At 42.2% G+C, this 17867-nt stretch overlaps 1 protein-coding gene across 2 annotated transcripts in view; it reads right to left on the reverse strand.

Moving 5' to 3' along the window:
* The window catches only part of KCNH1 (potassium voltage-gated channel subfamily H member 1), a 451621-nt gene that overhangs the window by 93208 nt on the left and 340546 nt on the right, over window positions 1–17867 (reverse strand). For both annotated transcript variants that reach the window (XM_023198319.3, XM_023198318.3), the window contains exon 10: window positions 3203–3399. In XM_023198319.3, coding sequence (XP_023054087.1) covers window positions 3203–3399 — 197 coding nt within the window. The remainder of the gene's footprint in view (window positions 1–3202; window positions 3400–17867) is intronic.

A 17867-nucleotide genomic window follows, 5' to 3' on the forward strand; every position in this document is an offset into this window, starting at 1 on the left:
CAGCTCTGTGACCTTTCTATAAAATGTGAAATGAGGATGTTAGGGAAGTAGGGAAGAGATTGAATGGTTACCAAGTCATCTTCCAGCTCAGAGTCTTTACTGCACATTGGAGAAGATCTGCAAGATCAAGCAACTCCCCAGACAGACGTCAAAGGCACTCTGTTGTCAAGAATCTTAGCAAATAAAACACTTAATTTTGCCAAGATAGAAACAGCTACAACAATACACTTCACTTTACCAGGAAAAAAAATAGCTACAAGAATAATTCATGCATGTAATGTTCTTGTCTTCCATGCCCTACGTAACTACAAATTAATTCTCAGAAGGACACAAGAGACTACAATGGCAATACCAAAATGACAAGCCCCCCCCCCTTTTTTTTTTCCCCAAAAAAGAATGGCTACCTCTTTACAAAAAGGCTTTCACTAAAATTCCTTTGGATCCATACCAGACTCATACATAGTCACTCAGAGCTGGAAGGAAATTTGAAGGTCAGTTAGTCTGACTCTCCAACAGTTACGTAAGTCCCTTCCACAATGTTTCTGAGTATGGGTACCTAGGAGATGCCTAAGTACCCTCATAATAACGAACTTGATACACTCAAAGCAGCCTATTTCATTTTTTTGGGAGTTCTGATTTTTTTTTAAAAGACTTTTTATACTGTGCCAAAATCTGTCTATAATTTTGGTTCTTCCTCTGTACCCTGTGGCTATAAAAACTCCTCCACAACAGCCCTTCAAAAATGTAGCCCCTGAGTCTTCTCCTCTGCAGAGCTATCACTCTGTACTTATAGAAAAAATCTGACCACTGAGGTGTCACTGTTTTTGTTGTCATTCTTGTGTTTTTTTTAAAGACAGATTGACTTGAGCCACAATTATTCCAAGAAGATTACTCCTCCAAATAACCCAAACTGCGTATTTTTTCAACCTATATTATCAGCAACACTGAAAGCTGATTATAATCAACTTGCTTTCACAGAAAGAAGGAATACATCAAAAAATAGACTATAAGAGAATCCACTTGGCTAAATGTATCACCAGCAAGCATCCTATGTTCCCAACCAACAGATCAACCAGGAAGAACATTGGATGCACATTTCTCCACCACCGCCCACCCTCCACTAGAATTTAAATGGCCGGGTTTCAAATCACAGAACTATAAAAACCATCTCGCCACAATCTTGCATTTTATAATGTAGAAGTTGAGGCCCAGAGATCCCATCTGTTTCTCCTTGCCATCCTCAAACTTTTATTAATTCTAGGCTCCCCACACTTGGTTATGCACTGAGGATACTAAGGCACCAAGTCCTTGCCTTCACAGATCTCTGTGCAGGGACCCACAAGATAGTCCAAGGGATTTAAAACAGGTTGAGGAATACTGCTGGGGTAGCCCAGTGACAGGCATTGGAACCTTGTACAAAGGACTTAGACAACAAAGAGTTGTTTCCTTTCTCCAGACTTTGTGCAAATTGCCCCTCCCAGTAGATCATCGGTCCCTTCTGTTTGGCAAACCCGTTCTTTGGACTCAGCTCAGGTATCACCCCTGACAGTTAATCCTTGATTCCCTTTAGCTGTCCGCCTCCTTTATGCTCCCATAATACCTTGTTCAAATCACAATCACTGTACTTACCATCTTCTACGCAATTATCTTTCTTGTGTTAACTTCTCTGTTAGACTTTAGGTTTCTAGAGATAGGGAACTGAGTATCATTGGGTTTTACAAGTCTAGTCTAGTTCAGTTGGTACAATACTGGGTTTGATGAATAAAAAAGTAAACATTTCAGCAGTTTTTAGGGCTAACAGGGGTTTGTCACATACAGAAAAGAATTCCAGGTTGGGAAAGCAGCAGGCAGAGACACAGTACTGTGAAGGGGTGTCGTGTGCTTGGAGAACTGTGTGGAATTCTCATGGTGGCAATTCAGGGTGGGAAGGGTGGGCATAGAGAGAAGTGGTTGAGGTCAGGGCTCAGGGGTTAAGTTTGGGCCAGATGTGGACAACCACATACACCATGCTGAAAGGTACAGATATTATCCTTTCGTCAGGTGGGAGAGTGACAGATCAGATTTTTAAGGTTAGTCAAGCAGCCATAAGAAGGAAGCACTCCACTGAGGGCAGATATGAGGCAAGAAGGTGAATTTGGAGCCCATTGCATGATCCAGATAGGGCGTGAGGAAGGTTTTTAATGAAGAGCTTTGTGTCCTGAGAATTCTGTGGAGGTCTTGAGGATGAAGGCAAAGTACTGACTTAGATTTGAGAGCTTAGATAGAACCAACAGGATCTGATGAGTAACACGAGGCTTCAGAGAGGGAAAAGCAGCATCAACGTTGATGTCAGGGTTTCCCAGGACAAATCAGACAATGTAAATAGGAACCATGAGACAAGAAGCAGGTTGGGGGAAAGATTATGAAGTCATTTTAGGAAAGATTCCTATGACAACCTTTCCATATGATTTCTCCAGGTGCAGAGCTATCTTATTATTGTTTTAACCAAAAGAGTTAGAGAGATGAAGTGCAAGAAAATCCGTTGTAAAAACCCCAAAAGTATGAGACCAATACTTTAATCCTCACAGAGACAGATGGAGCAGTTCTGATGATTTGAGAGTGGAAGAAACAACTTCAGGTGAAAAATCTTCTGGTTCTTAAGCCACCAATCATTTCTCAACCAGTTTAGTTGGCAGTTGCATGCAAAATATTCTCTAGACAAACAAATTCCATGTCTCTCTTATTCTCTGGACCCAACTAAGTCATTTTCATATCCTTTAAAAAATTATCATTACTAGCTGACAGGCTAATGGCTTCACACTACTCAGCAAATCCCAGTCATCGCAGAGAATTCAGTTTGCAGTAATTAAGTGGCCCCACAGAGCCATTTTGCTGACTAGCAACCTCATGCTTTACTCATCTTTTCAAAATGCTAGGAGGTCTAGATATTGATGAGGGAAACAAAAAAAGCCACATCCCTGCCCCCAGCACACACATGAATAAATCCCTTCTGCACCAAAATGGATCCATCTTCTAATCTAGCAACATCCCCTCTCTCCTCCATTTTATAGCAAAAGCCCCGCAGAGCAAACAACAAACAGAACCTCTTTAGAACCAATTACTCTACTTAAATAAACAGCAAAGGGACTTTTCCGGTCACAGTGATTATCCAAAGTGCACAGGGACTGTTCTTTGTAGAAAATAACTGAAACTTTTAGCTCACCCTCTTCCTCAGGTTGTATGTCAGAATCAGGTTCCGGGAGAAGGAATGGGAGAAGGCCGTGTAGAATTCCAGCACTTTCTGCAGGGCATCCCGTTTGATCACATGCAGATCACAGTAGGTCAAGGCCCTCACATTGGCACAGGACTGGGCAAGGGTGGCTTCCTTCCAGAACACATCTCCAAACACGTCTCCTTTTCCTAAGGAGAGAAGGTGGTCATGAGGAACATGTTGGCCAGGAGAGGTCTGCCCATCCAGCTGGCTTCCCTCTATTCCCCAGAATTGCTGTTCATTCAGCATTCTGCAGATTGGGCTCAGAAAAGGCAAACACTATTTTAACGTGAACCTTAACAACGTGCAGTTTAAGAAATGTTTAAGTAGCAGTTAACACATGCCAAAGTTTAATCACTTTGAAATCATTTATGTCACCTCCTCGAAGGGTTATCTTGATCATCCTATCCAAAACAGGACACACATGCCCATTATTCTGTATCACACCCCTTTTCTCCCCCATAACACTAATCATAATCTTTCACTATATTACTTGTTCACTGGTTTATTGCATATCTTTCAACTTGATAGCTCATGTGTCTTATTCATCCACATAACACAGTGCCTGCATATGGTAGGAGCTCAACCAGTATTTATAGGCAGAAGGAAAGAACGGAGGTAGACTGTGGTGGGGCTATACTAGTGTGACTGAGAGGTGAATATTTAAGGGAGCATGTGGACTCTTCATCAGAAATCTAATGAGCAAGAGGGGTCTCTCTCTGGGATGATCCACATGGAAGAAGTCAGACAGAGTTCTTTCCTTACCACAGTGTGTCCACCACCCTAAGGTTTATGTTTGTATGGTGCCTCTTTCTCATCCTCTCTCCCATACCTCCTTCCAGAGCATGTTCCTTACCCTTGCTAAATGTCCTCCTGGTGGTATAAAAATATGGGCCCTATATAAATGGCATCTCCGGGATCCTCTCTATCCCTAGCATTCCACAAGAATACATTTAATAAGTCAATAGAATAATGCTATGGACTGAATGTGTGTGCCCCTCCCCCTTAATTAATATGTTAAAATCCTAACCCTCAGTGCAATGATATCAGGAAGTGAAGCCTTTGGGAGGTAATTAAGTCATGGGGGTGGAGCGTCTCATAAATGGGATTAATGTCCTTATAAAAGGGACTCCTAAGAGCTCTCCTGTGCTCTTTCTATCATGTGAGGATACAATGAGAAGTAGGCAGTCTGCAAACAAGAAGGGGGCCCTCATCAGAACCTGACAATGCCGGCCCCTGGTCTCAGACTTCCAGCTTCCAGAACTGAGAGAAATAAATTTCTGTTGTTTATAAGTTACCCAGTCTATGGCATTTTGTTATAGAAGCCCAAATTAAGACAAGTATTAATCCCATATAACCATATTCTGGGTCAAAGCTTTATCAGTCGTCTTTAACCATCTGCTTTTCACACCTAGGGATATTCTTCCTACCTTTGCCAGCAAGCAACATTTTAACATATGTCAAATGCAAAGCCTAATTCATTTCTGGCATAGCCTCTGGTTATAAATAGTTTAAAATGTTGTTTACCTTGCCTCTAAATTTTCAGCACGATAAACACAAATTTGAATCCCCAGGGAGCCAACGAGGAGTATGCAGGAGGAAGGGAAAAATGCTACCAAGGGTGAAAAGTAATGTATTCAAGGGAGTTGTCAGCCTGTGCATCCAGATCGGCCAAGCTCCACAGCTGAAATCAAAGGACCTGTAGCTCAGTGTGTTTAACAGGCCAGCTGTTTTCCTGATTAAAGCTAAGGAGGTAATTATACTTCCAAGTACATGGATAGAACTTGACTTTACCTCAAACATCAAAAAGTGTCCATTCTAAGTATGTAAGATGTCTGTGGGCACAGCCTTCCCTAAGCATCTCCAAAATGTGAGCTGAAAAACATTTATACCAGACATATTACTTCACAGTTCTCTATGTGTTTGTGGTTCTAATTTACGAAGATGGTTTTACTGAGTCAATGTGAATAGGATACATACTTGGGGTAGCTTCTAGGCAAATATGTCTTTAAAACTGTGCTACTTAGATTCTCTAACTAAGTTCTTTTTTCAAACATCTGTAACATAGGTGGCTCATTTAGGGCTGGGGTCAGTAAAGGAGAATGTTTCTCTCTGTAGGATGCTAACTGGCTTCCACGGAAACAGGCTCATTTATTGTGTACTCCCCAGTACTCAGTTCTAACCAACAAGGCTGGCCAATTCATTTCTAAATATTATATGTATTAAGCATTCTATAACCTCCCTACATTGCCCACAATGGCTTATGCACCCTTCATATTTGTGTCATCTTGTTCCTCAAGAGAATGTCCTTCCTCCAGGACATTATGGTAGGTAAAAATAGGCCCTACCCATTCTTTTCCCCGCAGTACACACATACTGCAACTCACATCAAGAGGTGAAGTCTAATTCCCTCCCCTTGAATCTGGGCTGGCCTTAGTCACTCAATGGCCTCAACCAATAGAATGTGGAAGAAGCGATGTTCTGGGATTTTGAGTCAAGGTCATAAGAAGCCTTGCAGCCTCCGCCTGGATCTCTGAGAACACTCATTCTTGGGAATGTCCCTCTTGGAACCCAATCAACAAGTGAGAAGCACAAGCCACTCAAGGGGTCACATGTATGTGCTGGGGCCCACAGCCCAGCTGAGCTCTCAGCTGACAGTCTCAACTGCCAGTCATGTCAAGAAGCCATCTTAGTTGTCCTGCTCAGTCCAGCCTTCAGATGACTACAGCCCCAGTCAATGCCTGACTGCACCCACATGTGGGAAGTGCAAGTGACAACCAACCAGCTGAGCTAAACAACCCACAGAATGGAAGAGACAATAATAAGTTCCTTAAGCCACTAAATGTAGGAGTGGTTTGCTACACAGCAATAGAGAGCCAGAATACACAGAATCATGGAGCTTGAGACCAGCCTGGGCAACAAAGCAAGAAACTGCCTTTGCAAAAAATGAAAAATAGCTGGGCATGGTGGCATGCACCTGTAGTTCCAACTACTCACGAGGCTGAGATGGGAGGATTGCTTGAACCCAGGAGTCCAGGAGTTTGAGACTGCAGTGAGCTATAATCGGGCACTCCAGCCTGGGCTACAGAGCAAGACCCTGTCTCAAAAAAAATTACCTGCTAGGTTATGTAATATTCCAGCAGAACATCACAAATCATCCCAACTCTGAGCTGGCATCCCCCTCTTCCTTCCCTGAAAGAACTATACAAGAGAGAGCAAGGGGTGGCTCTAAGAGGGGCAGATTTTCCTCTGGAAGCGTTTGAATACCTGTGAGAAAATGTAGAATGTATAAAACCTGCAGTCTCCTATTGGGATGAAATGTGTTACAAGCCAGCACTATTGAGAGTAGAAGCTAGTTGATAATCTTGCCTGATTTGTATTAAGATTACTTCATCTAAACAAGACCCAATACATGAGTGTTATACTTCTCAGGTGAATTTGGGAGTCATTTTTGTAATTACAAAAGAAACTATTAGGTAAAATAGTAGCACTGCATGTGCATGTAATTATAAATATATCTATAAAAATTCAGTTTATAAGCAACTCTTCAGGGGCATACCTATTGCATAAAACAAGGGGCGACCATATTGTGGTTGGAATACACCATGAAATAAATGCATCTGTAGAAATGACAATATTCCCATTATGAAACATTTTTCCATCACAGGTTTTGACAGAAAAAATAAATGGAGGGTAGTTCCTACTACAAAAAGTATTTCATGGTAAGATAATCATGATTAATCTGTAGGGTCTAAGAGTCTCAGTATTGTCATAACTTGAGTTGATTTTCAACCCAAATTGAAAATCATATAACTTTACTTCCTGTCAAGGCAGTAGTTTTGGTATAAATTATCTGCTAGTGAGATTTAAGAATGTAATATCAGAGGACCTGTCAGATCCAAAACAAACTCAGGACTATTCTGGCAAATGCAAAATGTTTTTATGACACACATAACTTGGGAGAACTGTCAAGGGGAAGGAGACAGAACATTTGGCAAGCTGCTCATAAATTACACACAATGCTGGAAATAATGAGTTCCCAGGTCAGGGTTGCAAATCAGAAGCCCGGACAAGCACTACACCCACATTTGTTTTTCATTTGCCAGTGTATGAAATGATCATTCACTCAAGAACAAAAGGTACCCCAATGCACTCAGCAATCAAGCTACTGGAGGCAATCAGCCTATTGATTTATTTATTACACTGAGGCTCTGGGTGCAGAATGTTAAAACCTAATGTTCCAAGTCTCTAAAATACTAACATTCTAAGAGGACATTCTGAGCTGGGGGGAAAAAAAGAGGGAAGTAAGGAAAGGCAGGCTAATTAAAACTCCAGGCAAACATCTTAGTAATAATTAATCCTCCTCCTCCTCCCCTCAATTATATGCAGCTGTCTTTACTGAACCTCCAATTCTGCAGTGGACTCTAAACAGCCCTATGGGGTACCAACATAGGACTGAAGAACATCCACAAAACATAGCTGGGAAGTGGGACACAGGGCTGAGGTGGCACAGGGCCAGGGAGGGGCAGAGCACAGAAGAAAACCAAGTCCCTGCAGGCAATTTGGTTTAATGAAGGGCAAAGGCTAGAACAGCCAGCCACTTGAGGAAGCTGAAGGCAGGTGAGTGGGGTGAAATGGGATTACCAGGGTGAATTCAAGAGATGCTGGAACTCTGGGACCCTGGAAGGATCAATAGTCTTCCTGAGGTTAAAGAGTTGCAGGGAAACAATTCTGATCTGAACTTTACAACTAAGTCTTGGAACCCTTGAGAGAAGGCGCTGTTTATTCAAAGACAGGCTCTGAGTGAGCTTGGCAGACCTGGGAGATCAGAAAAAAATGAAGTTTCTGGCTGCTTGTCTTCACTATTCCCTATTATATATGCTCTTTTAAGGACAATCTCACAGTGTTATAATGTACTCCACAAAATATAATTCTAATATTAAACTCACTATCTGCTATTGAGATCATTATTTCTAGACCCAAACCAATTTAAACAAATTCATTCAGTCATTCATGCAACTTTTGCCAGGCACTGTTCTAGGGGCTGAGGTGTAACAGCAGAACAGCAGATACAGTGAGGGAAGGAGATGCAGGTGACTGTAATGTGTTAGGGCCTATAACAAGGGAGAGTCCAGGAGGGGTATCCAGCTCAAGTTCAAGGGATAAGGGAAGTCTTCCAAGATTTGATGTCTGAGCCGCAACCTGAAGGATGAGTTCAAGTTAAGCAGCATAAAGCTGAAGCATGGAGATGATTCCAGGCAGAGGGATCAGCATGAGCAACGCCTTAAGGCACAAAGATCTGCCTCTTTAGCAAAACTGAAAAGCTATGGCCAGGCGTGGTGGCTCACGCCTGTAATTCCAGCACTTTGGGAGGACGAGGCAGGTGGATCACGAGGTCAGGAGATCAAGACCATCCTAGCTAACATGGTGAAACCCCATCTTTACTAGAAATGCAAAAGAAAAAAAAATTAGCCAGGTGTGGTGGTGGGTGCCTGCAGTCCCAGCTACTCGGGAGGCTGAGGCAGGAGAATGGCGTGAACCTGGAAGGTGGAGGTTGCAGTGAGCTGAGATTGTGCCACTGCACTCCAGTCTGGGTGACAGAGTGAGACTCTGTCTCAAAACAAAACAAACAAAACAAAAAAAACTGAAAAGCCATTTGGAAGCCTCTAAACCACCCCATATTTTGAATTATCTTTTCCTTCATTTGCCTGTAGAAATGAGAGTTACATTTTGTAATCCCTGGAGGAAAGTGCCTGGTTTCCTCATTTGGCAGCAAATTCACCTCAGCACCTTCCACACTGTACACTGAGAGTGAGAAACACTGACTTGTTGAGTGAGTAGCTCTTTAAAGGTTTAGATCCACTACTCTGTTGGGGGCTTCTCTGGGAGGCTGAGAGAGGTGCCAGAAACATGGAGTACAGTAAGGTTTGCCCTCCTCCCCCTACCCCATTGCCTTTACTCCTCTTCCCTAGGGTATCAGGAAGTCCTTTGTCCTTATACCATTTCAGGACAAGAGGGGTTTTTTCACTCACTTCATCAGGATGATGAAATGTAGCTGCAGAGACCTGACATAGCTGAGAGAGGCTCTGAGGAAGGGGCATCCTCTCTCCTGGCCCAAGAGAAAAACTGCTTAAAAGACAGATAAAGGGAGCTGGGTTAATCTTTCCAGGCAAGCCCTAAGCAGAATGTGTGCATACTCACTGAACTAGATAGCTCAGGAAGACAATGACAAGGGCTCAGTTCTCAGACCACCTGGATTATACCACATACCAGGCCATCTCTTCAGTTAGTGAAGCCATGACTAACACAAAAAGAGAATATGCCCAAATCTCCTCCTCTCCAGTACTGCCCTCAACACGTTTTCCAATAACTTATCATCTATTCTTTCAATATGAGTTTTGGGGCCAGACAAGCTGGCTGCAAGCCCAGGTTCAACCCATCGAGGGCTCATGCTGGCCCCTGCTGGACTTCTCCTCCTACTCCCTGCCCTCCAGTCACATTGGGAGTCTTGGAGTCCCTCTAAGTTTGACTCCTGTCTCACATCAGGGCTTTTCCAGCACTGTCCCAGACACTTCACTCTACTCCTTGGCCTGGATGACGCCTGCTCATCCTTCAAAATATGCCTAAACCTCCTCTCTGATCCCTTGAGCAGAGTAGCTCCCTATTTTGTATGTCCTCTTCACTCTATGTTTCCCCCTGGAAACACCCATCGTACTTGGAACCGCTGCATACCCAGCACTGTCTCTGGTACATGGCAGGCGCTCAATGGTTGTTGAATGTGTACGTAAATGAATAGCACTGGGCATCTTATTGAATCTCTCTCAATCTCAGTTTACTCAACTATAAAATGTGGCTAATCATACCAACCTGCTATGGTCTGAATATTTGTGTCCCCGCCCCCTCAAATTTATATGCTAAAACCCTAACTCCCAATACAGTGGTATTTGGTGGTGAGATCTATAGGTGGTATCTGGCTCATGAAGATGGAACCTTTATGATTAAGATGACTGCCCTGGCCGGGCGCAGTGGCTCACACCTGTAATCCCAGCACTTTGCGAGGCCGAGGTGGGCAGATCACTTGAGGTCAGGAGTTTGAGACCAGGCTGGCCAACGTGGTGAAACACCGTCATTACTAAAAATGCAAAAACTAGCCAGGTGTGGCGGCGAGCACTTGTAATCCCAGCTACTCAGTAGGCTGAGGCAGAATTGCTTGGACCCAGGAGGCAGAGATTGGAGTGAGTCAAGATTGTGCCATTGCATTCCAGCCTGGGCAACAACAGTGAAACTCCATCTCAAAAAAACAAAGAGGGGGGTGTGCCCAAGATGGCCGAATAGGAACAGCTCCAGCCTCCAGCTCCCAGTGTGAGTGACACAGAAGACGGGTGATTTCTGCATTTTCAACTGAGGCATGGGGTTCATCTCACTGGGGCGTGTCAGACAGTTGGGGATGGTCTGCGGGTGCAGCCCAACCAGAGAGAGCTGAAGTAGGGTGAAACATTGCCTCACCTGGGAAGCGCAAGGGGGAAAGGAATTCCTTTTCCTAGCCAAAGGAAATTGAGACACACAACACCTGGAAAACCAGGTAACTCCCACCCTAATACTGTGCTTTACCAAGGGTCTTAGCAAACGGCACATCAGGAAATTAGATCCCACAACTGGCCCAGAGGGTCCCATGCCCACGGAGCCTCCCTCATTGCTAGCACAGCAGTCTTGAGATCTAACTACAAGGCAGCAGCGAGGCTGGGGGAGGGGCACCCGCCACGGCTGAGGCTTCCGTAGGTAAACAAAGCCACTAGGAAGCTCCAATTGGGTGGAGCCCAACACAGCTCAATGAGGCCGGCCTGCCTCTGTAGACTCCGCCTCTGGGGACAGGGCATAGCTAAACAAAAAGCAGCAGAAACCTTGGCAGAGGTAAATGCCTCTGTCTGACAAATTTGAAGAGAGCAGTGGATCTCCCAGCACGGAGGTTGAGATCTGAGAACGGACAGACTGCCTGTTCAAGTGGGTCCTGAGTAGCCTGACTGGGAGACATCCCCCACTAGGTGCAGACCGACACCTCACACCTCACACGGGGGGGTGGGGGTACACCCCTGAAACGAAACTTCCAGAGCAAGAACCGGAGAGCAACACTCGCTGTTCAGCAATATTCTATCTTCTGCAGCCTTCGCTGCTGATACCCAATGCAAACAGGGTCTGGAATGGACCTCAAGCAAACTCCAACAGACCTACAGCTGAGGGTCCTGACTGTTAGAAGGAAAATTAACAAACAGAAAGGACACCCACACCAAAACCCCATCAGTACGTCACCATCATCAAAGACCAAAGGCAGATAAAACCACAAAGATGGGGAAAAAGCAGGGCAGAAAAGCTGGAAATTCAAAGTCAGAGCACATCTTCCCCTCCAAAGGAACGCAGCTCATCACCAGCAAGGGAACAAAGCTGGACAGAGAATGACTTTGACGAGTTGAGAGAAGAAGGTTTCAGTCGATCAAACTTCTCAGAGCTAAAGGAGGAATTACGTACCCAGCACAAAGAAACTAAAAATCTTGAAAAAAGAATGGAAGAATAGATAACCAGAATAATCAATGCAGAGAAGGCCATAAATGAACTGACTGAGATAAAAACCATGACAGGAGAACTACGTGACAAATGTACAAACTTCAGTAACCGACTCGATCAACTGAAAGAAAGAGTATCAGTGATTGAAGAGCAAATGAATGAAATGAAGCAGGAAGAGAAGTGTAGAGAAAAAAGAGGAAAAAGAAATGAACAAAGCCTTCAAGAAATACGGGATTATGTGAAAAGACCAAATCTATGTCTGATTGGGGTGCCTGAAAGTGACGGGGAAAATGGAACCAAGTTGGAAAACACTCTGCAGGATATCATCCAGGAGAACTTCCCCAACCTAGTAAGGCAGGCCAACATTCAAATTCAGGAAATACAGGGAACGCCACAAAGATACTCCTCCAGAAGAGCAACTCCAAGACACATAATTGTCAGATTCACCAAAGTTGAAATGAAGGAAAAAATGTTAAGGGCAGCCAGAGAGAAAGGTCGGGTTACACACAAAGGAAAGCCCATCAGACAACAGCAGATCTCTCGGCAGAAACTCTCCATGCCAGAAGAGAGTGGGGGCCAATATTCAACATTCTTAAAGAAAAGAATTTTCAACCCAGAATTTCATATCCAGCCAAACTAAGTTTCATAAGTGAAGGAGAAATAAAATCCTTTACAGACAAGCAAATGCTTAGAGATTTTGTCACCGCCAGGCCTGCCCTACAAGAGATCCTGAAGGAAGCACTAAACATGGAAAGGAACAACAGGTACCAGCCATTGCAAAAACACGTCAAAATGTAAAGTCCATTGATGCTAGGCAGAAACTGCATCAACTAGCGAGCAAAATAACTAGCTAATATCACAGTGACAGGATCAAGTTCACACATAACAATATTCACCTTAAATGTAAATGGACTAAGTGGTCCAATTAAAAGACACAGACTGGCAAACTGGATAAAGAGTCAAGACCCATCAGTTTGCTGTATTCAGGAGACCCATCTCACATGCAGAGACATACATAGGCTCAAAATAAAGGGATGGAGGAAGATCTACCAAGCAAATGGAAAACAAAAAAAAAAGCAGGGGTTGCAATCCTAGTCTCTGATAAGACAAATTTTAACCCATCGAAGATCAAAAGAGACAAAGAAGGCCATTACATAATGGTAAAGGGATCAATTCATCGGGAAGAGCTAATTATCCTAAACATATACGCACCCAATACAGGAGCACCCAGATTCATAAAGCAAGTCCTTAGAGACTTACAAAGAAACTTAGACTCCCATACAATAATAATGGGAGACTTTCACACCCCACTGTCAACATTAGACAGATCAACGAGACAGAAAGTTAACAAGGATATCCAGGAATTGAACTGAACTATGCACCAAGCGGACCTAATAGACATCTACAGAACTCTCCACCCCAACTCAACAGAATATACATTCTTCTCAGCACCACATCGCACTTTTTCCAAAATTGACCACACAGTTGGAAGTAAAGCACTCCTCAGCAAATGTAAAAGAACAGAAATTATAACAAACTGTCTCTCAGACCACAGTGCAATCAAATGAGAACTGAGGGCTAAGATACTCAATCAAAACCGCTCAACTACATGGAAACTGAACAACCTGCTCCTGAATGACTACTGGGTACATAACGAAATGAAGGCAGAAATAAAGATGTTCTTTGAAACCAATGAGAACAAAGATACAACATACCAGAATCTCTGGGACACATTTAAAGCAGTGTGTAGAGGGAAATTTATAGCACTAAATGCCCACAAGAGAAAGCTGGAAAGATCTAAAATTGACACCCTAACATCACAATTAAAAGAACTAGAGAAGCAAGAGCAAACACATTCAAAAGCTAGCAGAAGGCAAGAAATAACTAAGATCAGAGCAGAACTGAAGGACATAGACACACAAAAATACCCTCCAAAAAATCAGTGAATCCAAGAGCTGGTTTTTTGAAAAGATCAACAAAATTGAGAGACTGCTAGCAAAACTAATAAAGAAGAAAAGAGAGAAGAATCAAATAGATGCAATAAAAAATGATAAAGGGGATATCACCACCGACCCCACAGAAATACAAACTACCATCAGAGAATACTATAAACACCCCTACACAAATAAACTAGAAAACCTAGAAGAAATACATAATCTCCTGGACACTTACACTCCCCCTAGACTAAACCAGGAAGAAGTTGAATCCCTGAATAGACTAATAGCAGGCTCTGAAATTGAGGCAATAATTAATAGTCTACCAACCAAAAAAAGTCCAGGACCAGACGGATTCACAGTCAAATTCTACCAGAGGTACAAGGAGGAGCTGGTACCATTCCTTCTGAAACTATTCCAATCAATAGAAAAACAGGGAATCCTCCCTAACTCATTTTACGAGGCCAACATCATCCTGATACCAAAGCCTGACAGAGATACAACAAAAAAAAGAGAATTTTAGACCAATATCCCTGATGAACATCGATGCAAAACTCTTCCATAAAATACTGGCAAACCGAATCCAGCAGCACATCAAAAACCTTATCCACCATGATCAAGTGGGCTTCATACCTGGGATGCAAGGCTGGTTCAACATATGCAAATCAATAAACGTAATCCAGCATATAAACAGAACCAAAGACAAAAACCACATGATTATCTCAATAGATGCAGAAAAGGCCTTTGACAAAATTCAACAGCCCTTCATGCCAAAAACTCTCAATAAGTTTGGTATTGATGGAACGTATCTCAAAATAATAAGAGCTATTTATGACAAACCCACAGCCAATATCATACTGAATGGGCAAAAACTGGAAGCATTCCCTTTGAAAACTGGCACAAGACAGGGATGCCCTCTCTCACCACTCCTATTCAACATAGTGTTAGAAGTTCTGGCTAGGGCAATCAGGCAAGAGAAAGAAAGAAATGGTATTCAGTTAAGAAAAGGAGAAGTCAAATCGTCCCTGTTTGCAGATGACATGATTGTATATTTAGAAAACCCCATCGTCTCAGCCCAAAATTTCCTTAAGCTGATAAGCAACTTCAGCAAAGTCTCAGGATACAAAATTAATGTGCAAAAATCACAAGTATTCTTATACACCAGTGACAGACAAACAGAGAGCCAAATCATGAACGAACTTCCATTCACAATTGCTTCAAAGAGAATAAAATACCAAGGAATCCAACTTACAAGGGATGTAAAGGACCTCTTCAAGGAGAACTACAAACCACTGCTCAGTGAAATAAAAGAGGACACAAACAAATGGAAGAACATACCATGCTCATGGATAGGAATAATCAATATTGTGAAAATGGCCATACTGCCCAAGGTAATTTATAGATTTAATGCCATCCCCATGAAACTACCAATGACTTTCTTCACAGAATTGGAAAAAACTGTTTTAAAGTTCATACAGAACCAAAAAAGAGCCTGTATTGCCAAGACAATCCTAAGTCAAAAGAACAAAGCTGGAGGCATCATGATAACTGACTTCAAACTATACTACAAGGCTACAGTAACCAAAACAGCATGGTACTGGTACCAAAACAGAGATATAGACCAATGGAACAGAACAGTGTCCTCAGAAATAATACCACACATCTACAGCCATCTGATCTTTGACAAACCTGAAAAAAACAAGAAATGGGGAAAGGATTCCCTATTTAACACATGGTGCTGGGAAAATTGGCTAGCCATAAGTAGAAAGCTGAAACTGGATCCTTTCCTTACTCCTTACATGAAAATTAATTCAAGATGGATTAGAGACTTAAATGTTAGACCTAATACCATAAAAACCCTAGAAGAAAACCTAGGTAATACCATTCAGGACATAGGCATGGGCAAGGACTTCATGTCTAAAACACCAAAAGCAACGGCAACAAAAGCCAAAATTGACAAATGGGATCTAATTAAACTAAAGAGCTTCAGCACAGCAAAAGAAACTACCATCAGAGTGAAGAGGCAACCTACAGAATGGGAGAAAATTTTTGCAATCTACTCATCTGACAAAGGGCTAATATCCAGAACCTACAAAGAACTCAAACAAATTTACAAGAAAAAAGCAAACAACCCTATCAAAAAGTGGGCAAAGGATATGAACAGACATTTTTCAAAAGAAGACATGCATACAGCCAACAGACACATGAAAAAATGCTCATCATCACTGGCCTCAGAGAAATGCAAATCAAAATCACAATGAGACACCATCTCACACCAGTTAGAATGGCAATCATTAAAAAGTCAGGAAACAACAGGTGTTGGAGAGGATGGGATTGTGAACTATTTCAACCATTGTGGAAAACAGTATGGCAATTCCTCGAGGATCTAGAACTAGAAATATCATTTGACCCAGCCATCCCATTACTGGGTATATACCCGAAGGATTATAAATCATGCTGCTATAAAGACACATGCACACGTATGTTTATTGCGGCACTATTCACAATAGCAAAGACTTGGAGTCAACCCAAATGTCCATCAGTGACAGACTGGATTAAGAAAATGTGGCACATATACACCATGGAATACTATGCAGCCATAAAAAAGGATGACAGTTTGTGTCCTTTGTAGGGACATGGATGCAGCTGGAAACCATCATTCTCAGCAAACTATCGCAAGAATGGAAAACCAAACACCGCATGTTCTCACTCATAGGTGGGAATTGAACAATGAGCTCACTTGGACTCAGGAAGGGGAACATCACACACCAATGCCTATTATGGGGAGGGGGGAGGGGGGAAGGATGGCATTGAGAGTGATAACTGATGTAAATGACGAGTTGGGTGCTGATGAGTTGATGGGTGCAGCACACCAACATGGCACAAGTACACATATGTAACAAACCTGCACGTTGTGCACATGTACCCTAGAACTTAAAGTATAAAAAAAAAAGAGAAATTACTCTGTGACATAAATGCTGTCCCTAAAAGTATTAAAACGTCACCCAAATATGGGTCATCAGCCTTCCTTGTGGGGACTATGCTGATCATGAGAAAACAAGGCTGGCATCTCTGTCTGAATAGGGACTCAGCCATAAATGGTTAAGTTAAAGCAATGGTTTGGAAACTTCATGACAATTCTCCTTCTGTTCTTCATTACTGCAATTAGATAAAATTAAATTAGCCAAATCTCTCCACCAAGCAAACAGAACACAAATCTTCCACTGAAAGCAGGTGATAACTTTCCAAGATTGCTATGGATGAGAACTTTGCTTTTTCCCCTTCTGATTATTTATAAAAGAATATAAGTGAGTTATAGAAAATAACTGAAATATGTTGAAAAATAGACAATAAAAATTACAAATAAGTCTACTGTCCAGAATACTTCAGTTAACATTTTGGTATACTTTCCATCTTTCTTTTACTCATATATGCATTTTGATCTAGTTAAGGTTACTATATATATAGCTATATATTCTGCTTTTATCCCACTTAAAGTTATATTTGAAATATTTTGCATGCCAGTAAAACTTCTTCATATCATTATCATAACAACTGCCTTAATTTACCATAATTTATGATTCAACCAATCCCTCTGTCTAGACACTATAAAGTTATGAAAATTTCCTTTAGAAAGATCAATCCACTTCCTAACTGCCAGTGTCTTCGGGGACTGTAAATCAATTTTTAAAATTACTTAAGCAAACACAGAATTAGGAAAGAGACCTGGTCTCCGCCTCCACCCTCTCTCAATCAGATAATGTGTGCATTACATGATACAAGTGGTTTTGTATTTCTGAAGTTCTAGATTATTCATATTATAGCTTCTTTCTAAAGTACAGACTTAGTTTAATCTCTTCAGATGATGGAACAGCTGTATAAGTATTAATGCTTGGTTGGAGTGTTTAGGGTGACACTTACACATAGCCTCCTCCCTCTGTGCTAAGCATGAGCAAACAACATTATTATACAGCAAGTGGCAGCAATATTTACCTAGCAACTTCAAGTCCCTGGAGCACTGTGGAGCAATGCACCACAGTGATGGCAGTGCTTGGGGACCCCCTCCTCTCCATACTCAGCTCACAAGAATCTTGGGAAGCATCTCTGTGAAGGATTTAGCTTCT

This window comes from Piliocolobus tephrosceles, chromosome 1, assembly GCF_002776525.5.
Source record: "Piliocolobus tephrosceles isolate RC106 chromosome 1, ASM277652v3, whole genome shotgun sequence".
In the NCBI taxonomy this organism is placed as follows: domain Eukaryota; kingdom Metazoa; phylum Chordata; class Mammalia; order Primates; family Cercopithecidae; genus Piliocolobus; species Piliocolobus tephrosceles.